Source organism: Anopheles stephensi, chromosome 2, assembly GCF_013141755.1.
Source record: "Anopheles stephensi strain Indian chromosome 2, UCI_ANSTEP_V1.0, whole genome shotgun sequence".
Lineage (NCBI taxonomy): Eukaryota > Metazoa > Arthropoda > Insecta > Diptera > Culicidae > Anopheles > Anopheles stephensi.
Genome location: NC_050202.1, coordinates 37,025,886 through 37,036,996, shown reverse-complemented (window position 1 = coordinate 37,036,996; position 11,111 = coordinate 37,025,886). Strand labels below are relative to the sequence as shown.

The 11,111-nt window shown below is 44.6% G+C and overlaps 1 protein-coding gene and 1 long non-coding RNA gene across 7 annotated transcripts in view; one reads left to right on the top strand and one right to left on the bottom strand.

The window, feature by feature from the left end:
* The window catches only part of LOC118517667, a 41,097-nt gene that overhangs the window by 13,236 nt on the left and 16,750 nt on the right, over positions 1–11,111 (top strand). The gene's annotated exons all lie outside the window — the stretch shown is intronic.
* LOC118517661 (protein hunchback) overlaps positions 1–11,111 on the bottom strand; it is a 35,890-nt gene that overhangs the window by 8,213 nt on the left and 16,566 nt on the right. The window contains exons 2-3 of the mRNA XM_036064037.1: positions 338–2,202; positions 56–187 (exon numbers count right to left, since the gene is read on the bottom strand). Coding sequence (XP_035919930.1) covers positions 56–187; positions 338–1,981 — 1,776 coding nt within the window. The 5' untranslated portion in view covers positions 1,982–2,202. The remainder of the gene's footprint in view (positions 1–55; positions 188–337; positions 2,203–11,111) is intronic.

Below are 11,111 nucleotides of genomic sequence, written 5' to 3'. Positions count from 1 at the left end.
AGGGAGCAATTTAGTTTTATATTGTACAAATGGACAGGAAAAGCTGTAACTTTACCTTGATGAGCGAAGTCAGACTGGACGAAGGGGTAACACATTCCGCAGAATTACTGATGTTTGAGGTTGGTGGTTCTGTGCTGCTACTACTTCGAGGTTTAATATCGTTGTACTCATCGTTCGATGTTGGTTCCTAAAGTATGGGATAATGCAATAATACATACGAGTGAATGAAACGTCCCCTAACTATTGTAGCGATCACCCACGGGTATTCGAAAAACTTCAACCTCACGGTACGCACTTCTACTACCATGCCGCGTGAGGGACGGTTGGTTTGACTTACCTGTTTAATAGGTATTAAGCTAATCGATGGTGTAATAGGGTTATCAAAAATAATATGCCTTGAGCTTTGTACTAGTGTCGGAAGCATCGTGGTAGTCGTCGACGACGACGACGAAGATTGGGAACTGGAAGGCGCATTTGAGTCGGCCGAATGCGGCGAACCAGCCGGCGATCCCGATGACGCAACGGTCGGTGTCCCGCCGTTAGATGGTCGCACAATTGCTTTAATGTCCAGTGCAGACGAGATCGTGGCGGATGAGGAGGACGTGGTCGGTGTGCTGCGATCATTGTTGCTGCCGGGACTGGGCCCATTTGAATGGAGCATCGGGGTCCCGTTGTGCGATCGGTTTGCTTGCTGTAGCTCTTGCTGGCTGCCGGCAGATCCGCCAGTACCGACCGACCCGTCTCGGCTACAGTTCAACGGTAAGCTGTTATCATCATCCGCATTATCCATCGAGATCTCAACGTGGGGCGTAAGAAAGTGCATCGGCGGTGTGCCGTTGTCTAGCGACCGTTGCATCGTATCGGCTGCTGCTGCAGCAGCTGCGGCCGCCGCCCCACCGTCACCAAATGACGCGTTGACCGCGTTCATGGCTGCCAAGGCCGCCGGTAGCAGGTTAGCCGGGTTGTGCTGATCTAGTGCAAGCAGCAACGACGACGGCGTCCCAGGTCCCGGATTATCCAAATCGATGCCGTGTCGGTTGAAGAAGTGCACCCGTAACGATTTCATCGTACCTGCGCGATAGCTGCAAAGAGGACACGTCTTGACGAGGTCATGCTGGCCGACGTGTTCGTTCTGGAAATGTGCACGCATTGCAATCTGCCGCTGGAAACCTCGGTTGCAGATTGGGCAGTGGTAGGGTAGCGTTTTCGTGTGCGTTGTAAAGTGCTCCGCCAGATGATCCTTGCGGAAGAATCGCTTCTGACAGACCCGGCATTCGTACGGCTTCACGCCCGTGTGACGCATCTTGTGCCGACGCATGTTCGCCCCGTTGGAGAACTTCATATTGCACACGTCACACTCGAAGAGCTTACGGCTGCCATTGTTGTTGTTGTTATTGTTCGCATGCAGTGGATTGTTGTTGTTGATAACACTGGTGTTGTTGTTGTTGTGGCTATGATGGTTGAGATTGTGTTTGAGGTTTTCCAGCAGCTGGGCTGCTGCCGCACTGGACGTTGTCGTGGTCGTCGTTGCACCAGAGGTAGATTCCGAATTGTCCGACAGGTTGTCATCGCCTCCGCTGATGTTACCACCCCCGCCGCCATTTCCTGTGCCCATGTTGCCCGACCCGCGCATGGACGATATTGTGCTCGAAAGGCAGCTGGCGAGTGCGCTGCTGTCCATGCTCGAATCCACCGAGGAAGCGACCCGATCGTTCATCTCGCCACAGTCGGGCTCCTCTTTCGTGGTAACGGACCCGGCGGCAACCTTAGCTGCTGCCGCCGCTGCTGCTGCAGCAGCTTTCATGATGATGCTGGCCGGTGGTTCCATCATCGAAGCCAACGCGGCTACTGCTGCTTCTGCTTCCGAGGCAGAGGCCGTAGAAGTGGGTGCCGCTTCCGTGTGCTTCAGTAAACCGTGCGTTGTGCGCCTTCTTAGTCCATGGGAGGAGGATCCAGCCGAGTCCGGCTCGCTAGTGGACATCGGTGCTATCGGCAGCGGACACGGCGTTCGGGTTTGTCCACGGACACTCCGACGCCGTTTGTTCGCGGAACGTTTCGTTTTGTGGCGTTTGTGAAGCAGCTGGTAGACGAGACGAGGCAGCAAGCACCACAATACAACCTCTTATCTTTATGTACTACTCAGCTGGTTGCAGGTTTGGCAATAGATTTGTACTCAATTTAAGCAAATGATCCGTTCCGCGTCTGAAAAAAAAAAAAACAAAGTTACGATAATGTTTGATTTCATGTAGTTTCGATGTGCTGCACTGCTGTTATAATATAGTTAAAAGCCATATTTACAAGATCCGTCCGATTGTCCGAATTTAACTAAATTGGCTGCTCAGTCGATGCTGTTTATGCGAACGAAGAGTTCATACAAAAATATCTTACTCGAATGAAATGTGTACTTTTTAATAGGACATAAAAAAGCCTGGGTGATAAGAATGTTGAGTTGGGAGAGAAAATTTTCGTTACGATAGTTATCAAACGATCTTCTCTACTCCGTTGTCAGCTGTTGAGACTCAGAACACGTTACCGCCATGCCCATGTCATCTGCAATATCAATCTTCTTCTAAGAAAACGATGCTTCATTACGTCGTTATACTATCGTAACTTGCGGGACAATTCGTTCCTTGAAGTAATTTTCGTTACTAATATGCATATTTTGCAACAGTTCGATTTGATTTTTTTTTCAGCAACGTCTCCAACCTTGGACGTACCTTCGATATAGCATATTCATAATATCCCTCCTTCAAATCCTTGTTGAACTGTTTTGTCCTGTTTTTAACTGATGATGAACTCTACAAGATACCCTAGTTTTTTACCCTTACCGGTGGTAAAGGCGATAACACAGTGTAACACAAATTTACACGGCAGGACCATGCAGATAGTTCCCTTTAGTGAGGAGTTGATCCAACTAAGTCTTATTAATAAGTCAAGTAAGTCATCACGGCGGCCCGATGGAAAGTATGGACTGACTCTCCAACTCGAACGATAGGCCAAAAAAAAAGAAGTCATTAGCTGGCTGGCATGACCTAGCAGATCGATAAGCCAAGAATAACTGAAGCGGTGTTCTTTATAAAAGCGCGTCATTCCTTTTAAACATTATATCTCATGTTTTATTTAAGACATGCAGACACAAAGGGAACTCAAAAGCTATCCCACATGAACAGCAAACCTGTAGGAATGGATGAACATAGCTAAACGCACACTTGCGTACGCCTGACAAGACGTGTTGCGCTGTGAACACACCCATAAGTGTTCATCTTTATAATTAGGTCAGAGAAATCGTACAGTCGCAGACATGGAACTAGCGATGGAATAAAATCGAGAGTTGATTCAATAATAATATCTGTGTGTTGGTAGGCAGATCATTCTTTAGATACTAATGCATATCAGCGACAAGAACGAGCAAATTTTGTGTTTTTTTTAAGGGATATAAGCTTATTTTTGTATAAAAAAGAATGGCCTGATTTAGCCATACGGCCAGGCCATTCCTCATGAATAAACAAAAATGGCCTTTTTTGGTTTAGTTTAGGCTATGATAACTTTGCACTGATAACTGATGGAATGGACCTAGTTCAATTAAATTATAATTGATATGTAAATGCATTAACTTACTTGACTTATTGTAAAAGTCCTTAACAAAGACTTGTGTGGGAAAGGTATGAATTTAGTTTAATTAATCATGCCACTTTTTTATATATATTTTTATATAAACTCTATTTAGTATACTCAGTATAGTATATAAAGTCTTACATTGTTTTATTCATGAAGGACGACCTGGCCGTATTGCTACTTGAAGACTTGCTCCAAACATAATTCTAAACGGTCACTTTATGAATTTAAGTATTAAATTTCATTTTTGATTGATTTAATTTCCATTGCCTATGCGATAGTGTGTAGTCATTTCTTCTTCTTATTTTGCACTAAACATTCAGGAAAGCCTTGATCTGCCATTTTTGGCTACCTTGACATCATTTACCTACAGCTAGACGGTCAGTCAGGATGAGATTGGATAACCGTTCTTGGCTTGTTTCTGCCGCGGGTTTTTTTTTCAGTATGATTGAAAAACAATGTTAAACTTTTGCTTTTTTATTATTTACTTCATAAAAAGATTTTCAAAAATGATACAATTTAATAGACAACGTAATCTTTCAACGAGACTTGTTAGAAATTAATTGTTTTGTTTTGGTTATTGTTGAGGGTATGTCGAATTAAAATCAGTTTAAAAAAAAACTATTTGGGAAATTGTTTGTATCAACTTCAGTGATGTCGGTTGCTTTGCTCCTGCCATAAATCGTAAACTAAAGCACATTCCCATCATATTTTAAAGTTCACACATTTACATAATCATCGCAGGCCCGCAGTGTTAGTGGTGGTGGCTTCCCGATACCACCAAACACCGGCTGGCTGGCTGCTTCGTCCGAATGATTTTAACCGAATCGAGTCCACAAATAAACGGGTCACCTATTGCGGACTAGGTCAACATTTTACTGAAACATATGCTGTGTATGCTTCTTCCAGTGAAGAAGCGTGAATCCGATCCGGCCAACATCAACCAACCGTCGGTTTGCCGCACAGCATAGCCAAACGAAAACAAAACCAGACCAGCCAGCCATCCGGTGGATGGTTCCATCAAGTGGAATTGGGGGCGAGGTGCTGCAGCAGACTCGCACATCAAAATGTGGTAGTAGTTCACCTGTGTTTCAGCCCGCTTTCTCCAGTACCGCAAACTGGGCGGCTGGGCGTCGGTGGATGATGCTTCCCTATCGATATTGCCATCGAGTGCAAGCCAATGGTACTTCTTGAGCGCAGTAATAATTCACGCTGCACTATAACCATATTCAATCATTCCATCAGATTCGATAGCATTTGATGGATGATCGGGGAACAAAAAGAGATTGTCAACTATTGGAGCACATTTAGTGGCCAGCTAGAGTTACATATTGGTTTACCAAATTACTTCATTCTCCCACTTTCAACAAAGGTTTTACTGATGGTTACATTGAGAATTCAAAATAATAAGTCTGTAACGCTATGCAGATTTTAAAATTTTACGGTGTTCAGAGTTTATTGTATGGTTTGAAATCTAGAGTTAAAAAACTGTCTGTAAAAAAAATCTGCGTTGCACATCGATAAAAAACATCCGTTCTTCGAATCGGGTGTAAATACCCCACGAGAAGTGCATGAATAGTTTTAAGGAATATCTTTTAATTATGAGTGAATCCTTCGATTCTTTCGAATTATCGATTAATTTTCATTGTTGAAGGTTGAAGCTTGAGTTGTTCATTGTACTACGTAAATCAGAATTGGAGACAACTATAAACGATTGGTCAAGCAGCATTCGAGACATGTAGATATATTAGGTCGCTATTATTTGCGTAAGTCGGCAAGTGACTGTACTAACTGTGCTCTTTCTTTAATTTTTTGCAGAAAAGTACTTTGCCTATTTGTTGGCTCAATCTGTGATTGCAAAGTCAGTATGCTCCAGTCGAGTTTTGATTTTTTTTGTGGATGAATTGTGCTACTATGCGAGAAGACTGGTCTGTTTTCTGTTACCTAACTAATGTTTATATTATTGATTGATACTGATCCTAACTTCTTCTAGTTCTTCTTCCTTGGCACTACAACCTCGAAAGGTCTCGGCCCGGCATTTCTGGCTTTCTGTGACTTGATTTTACCCGTAACTGGATAGTGAGTCGTGCGTACGGTGAGCCGATCTCACTGAACTTCTACATGTTTTTTTTCTAAATTCAAACACTCCTAGCAGCAATGCGACAATAGTTATCTAAACAGCTAGAATAAATGAAACAAAAAGCAGGCGTAGTGTGGCCGGGGGCCCGCTGCAACGTAGTGTTTGTTTCGAACCAAATCCCACTCACGCCTGACGCGTCAAGTTGCGTACGTTCGCGTCTGCCCTGGTTTGTTGGTCGATGCACATTTCTCGCCTTCTAGCCCATCGTCGCTGTACAAGTGGTGTCCCGTAATCCGTTCACCTTCGTTTGTCTGCTGCTATTGCATTCACCGAGTGCTACTAATATCGTGCGCCTGCACCGCAATGCTGCTGCTGCTGCGTCGGTGTCCCAATTAGTGCTCGGTGCAACAACCTGTTGGTTGTATCGCCCTGCTTCTTGCCCCATCGCTATACCTTGCCCAAAACGGTAAAGTGATGTGTGGCCTTGCGTTTGAAGACTGACTGTATACTGGGCCTAGGAGCTGCTGGCCCTAGAGAGCGCCAGGGAGGGCTGCCCTCGCTGCTTAGGGGTGTTTGTTGCTGCTAGGAGCTATAATTACTAGTTCCGAATTATGATATGATCGGTATGGAGTGAAAAAAAAGCTCGTCACACAAAAACTTTTTACATTAGAAAAAAAAACGTTGTGTATCTATTTGCTCATTTTTATAGTGCAACCACAGCATTTTGAGCTACATGTGACGGATGTGTGACAAAAACAAAATCGCTCATAAGCACATCGCTCATAAATGAATACTTTTAGCCCACCACCAAATTTCCGGCACCCACCCAACTCTCAGCTCAACTCAACTCAATCAGCTGTTGAGCTCGCGTCGTAGCCCTGGACGCATAAGAATATGAGTGGCCAAGGGTTGGGGTGTTGTTTTCAGCGAAACCATTGCCACACAATCGCACACCAACACAACCACCACTGTGCCGTACCATACCATACCATACCGCGCTACCGAGGTCCGATGCACACGTTCGACCTGTCCTCGTTCGGTCGGTGGCTTCATAATTAATTCTTTCCCAGTTTCCTCCTCTCTCGACGAAGGCTTGCACGATTACCAAAGCAGAGCGCGGTGGCACCGCCAGCGCGATGATCACGATGGCGAAGGAACGAGCTTTCAACATAGTGAATCAACTGACTGGCTACTGCTCTCCCGGACCTTCGGCAACCAGAGCTTGGTCGGTTTGCTGTTGATAGTTGTCAGATTGTGGCCGGCCATGCGCTTGCCGCACCGTCGGTCGGGCCCATCTAGTAGTAGTGACCGATGAAGCTATTTCACAATTCACACCGCGTATTTAGTGCATGCCTGCCCTGCCCGCCGCCATGTCGCTTGCCTTGCCTCCTTGAAGTATTTCCAAAGAGAGGAGCCATCCAGCAAAACAGCTTCGGCCTTAAAGAGGGGCGGGTAGCAGTGGGTATAAGAAATAGAAACTGCCTCAGATAGTTATCTGCGCCCGGACGGGGTTGCTGGTGAGCAACGAGGAAGAAAATGAAAAATGTGCATAACTAGCAGTAGAAATCACAAACGTCGTCCGTGGTGATGAAAAATGGGAACTTCACTTCAACGATGGCCAACGTACGGCGAAGGAGGGGGGTTCACTGTTTTCCAAAGCCTTGCCATGGAAAGGCGGGAGAGAGAGTCTTTTCGATATAAAGAAGAAAAAAAAAACATATGGATGAGGTCCGTTGCGGCGAACTGCACGCACGCACTACTGACTTCTATTGCTTCAGTAGACCGCGCACTGTTGCCTCAGAGCCTCCCAGTGGAAACGAGCCGAGGGGTAAGGAACGGGCAGCAATCATACTTTCCTTCGACGACCGTCGTCACACGATGTCCACAGCAGTCTCGCGGTCTGTATTGGTGCTCTATTTTAGGAGCGTATGTCGAAAGCTCCCGCATACAGCTGCGCCACCTAAGGGCTTTCAGGTAAGCCCAATACAGGTATGGTTGAGCCTTCCCCCCTCCCTCCCTTCTCCTCAGCTTTGTACGGTGTGAAAGACTCAATGTACACAAGGAGCCGTCTGTTACAGCCCCGTGGACTTTGGGCATGGAGGTCTATATGGCTCCATGTGTGGCACTGGATCGGGGCAGCCATCGAAAAGCGTCAAGTCAAGTGTAACTGTTTTGTGGGCCGTACGGCTCCTAATGTGTCTGAAATGTATACCTGAGCTTCTGTCAGGATGCCACAAATATGTCTCAACCGAATGATAGAAATTAGACGAATACTTCAGCATTGGGATTAAATTTGTGCAAAATTGTAGCACCGTATATCACAAACGAGCAAATAATTGTTTTTATTTTATTACTGTACGTGACATAACTGTTAAAATGAAGCTTGTTAATAACATAAGTTATTAAGAAACTACTTCTACTTTCGTTTAACTCATGTAAGTTTCTAGGTGACAACTTTTGAGAAGTAAATCGTTGTATAGTTGTAAGTTCTTCGCTCACTTTTCTTCCCACCATTACATTTCTATTCGTGTATAATTAAATTATCTATTAATTTAGAAGGATGGCGACACCTTCGTAGTCGTGCAAAACGTCTCCTATTTGGGGTCAAAAGTCATCACCGACCACAACATATTGATATTGAGTTATGCGCAAAGGTGCTGGCTGCCAACTGAATATACTACAGCCTGAAGAAACTTCTCCACTCAAAACACCTGTCCACGGACAAATAGTGGGACTGTATGGAACGTTTACAGTCCCAGTGCTCACATGTGCTTCTGAGAAATGGACTATGTCCAACATTGACGTACCCCTCTTAGCCGCTTTCGAAAGGAAGATGCTCAGGAGGATTATTGGCCCTTGGTGTGTGGAAGGACAATGGGGGAGCTGTTACAATGACGAGTTCTACGAGCTGTATCTTACCATGCGTGCAGCGAATAAGACTAGCGTGGCTCTGTTGGGCTGGTCATGTCAGGAGTATGGCACCAGACGACCCAGTCCGTCTAGTCTTTTTAGGCCGTCCACACTGACAGATATGCAGACGACGGCGCAAGACCGAGAGCGGTTTCGAGGATTGTTGCACTTACTTATCAGCCAAGACCACGAAGCGGTTATAGCACCTGATAAGTAAGTAAGAAATAACATTTATTTCATATCTACTGTGACAGACAATAGTCTAAGAATACCTTTACAATCAAATCAAAATCTAGCACAAGCATCAACAGCATCTTTCTGATTTATCGCACTTTTGGTTTTGTTAAATAACGAGGAAAAAACATGGATAAAAATATTTTTTTATATAAATTAAAATTATAAAACAGAATATATAAATCACAGCGTAGTAATTTCTTTGTTTATCCAAGTTGGAGCATGTTAAAGTTGGAAAAAGTTAAGAGAAGATGCCTGAAACCATTTTTTCAGTTTGAATTTGGGAAATAGTCTCACATGAGTCATGTTTAGGCCATATTATACATATTTTTGCCATCTTCTTCTTCTTCTCGCTCCTCACTACTAGGGAACGGTCATGGATTCCCGGTTTGACTGTGTGAAGACCGGAGCCGTTATCGCCTTTACCATCGGACCGCCCAAACAGCAAAGACAAATTCAAACAAATAGTCAAATAGTTTGCGATCGAAAGCAATCCCAAAAATTATAAACAAGTATTTTTGAATTGCAAAATATTCCACTTTATTCTTAATTATTTAATGTTCATTACATATGACTAAAGCGGTGTTAGTGAGGGTATTTTTTTACACTTTCTTCACACCGCAAGCCAGCCAGTTGCAAAGAACCTAACACGCTTACAGCATACGAATGTCATTCGAGAGGCCACAAACACGAGCGCAAACCAGTTCCGAATGAAAGTGAAAATGAATATTCTTCGTACACTACATCGCCGCTCGATGCCTTCGCTCACGCGGTTGAGTAGTTTGTTTGCCGTTGCTGGCTGGTTCTTTGGCGTTTGCTTCCTTTCATTTTCACTGTCACTTTTCTTTCATTTCTAAATGAAATCAAAATCGTGTGAGATCGTGTACTCGCACGCGTAGAGTGTGGTAGGATGTGGTAATAACTGTCAGAAGAAAGTCTCGATATACCACTGGTGAATGGATCATATGGTTCTTTTTCCCCGATTCACTTAATTGAAGTTCTATGACTAATCTCACAATGAAGCCAAATACGACGCTTTAGCAAACGTGCTATAGAAATGTAAAGAATACGCCCTAATCTTTTCCAGCACTAAACCAAACTCGTCATACCATGTCGCGAATGATATATACCGCGCTATATGGAAAGCTTTACTGAAGGCGGCCCCCCCATCCATAAGCTCGCCCTAAAGCACCCCTGCTGCAAATAAAATCAATACACGCAGGAAAGTGTATACTGGGAAATCGTTATTTTGTTCCTGCTGGAGCAGCAAACTCATCGTCCTCGGTCAGTGAACCCAACCTAACAAAAGCGGCCCCATGCGTAAAAGTGCGTTTACCATTTTCGCTCTCTCGCCTCCGCACGTTCTCAGCTTGCATGCGCGACCTCGGTTCAGGCCTTCCGAAAAAGCCTACTCAAGGGGATTGTGTACATTATGTACACATTATGTAGGAAACGGGAGAATCCCGAAAAGCACTAGCTTCTGTCAGGACATTGACCTTTCTCCGTGTGCTACGCACCGACGCAACGGAACGCAAGTCATTGACATTGAACGGGTTTCGGGAGGAACGGCAGGCGGAAACTGGAGCAACACGACTATGTCTGGGGAACCCTGGGAGTGGGAGCTGACTGTCGTAGGATCCAGAAATTTTATCGGGACAATGAACCTGAGTAACCCCGCGAGTGAGCAGGACATCGAGCAGGAGCTCGCGTGACGGTTGGATTATTCTTACGCTACGGAACTCATGAGGAAACGTGTACTTCCCCTAGATGGCATGTTCCTGTTTCCTGGGAGGTGGGAATGTGAGTTCTCGGAGCAGCGTGTTGAGCTAGCAACTACGTAATATGTTTGCGCCTAATGGAATATTGCAAACTATTTACTATTTTTAATTGCAAAAATATTTTTAGTTTGCGTATTTAAAACCTTTTTTTTCTATTTTTTCATCGATGAAATTATATAAATGCTCTGTAAATATATTTTTTTCAAACGTTGTTTTAAGTATACTAATATTTTGTGCCTATTTTTCGGACGTTCCATAGACAGAAAAAGAAACAACAGAGCATCGAATCCAAGTTCTATTTGATGTTTGGGAGAGAAGCATGTGTCATTTGTCCAATCTTCTTTTTGTTCTGTGACACTCGAAAGGCCTTTTCTTCCCTTTTCTAGCTTTCCGTGATTGATTTTACCCATAGTCAGGCCCGCGGTCCGAGAGGCGCTCTGAATAGGATTTGAACTCCAGTCCTGTCGTGGGAAGACCGGTGCCGTTGGCGCCTC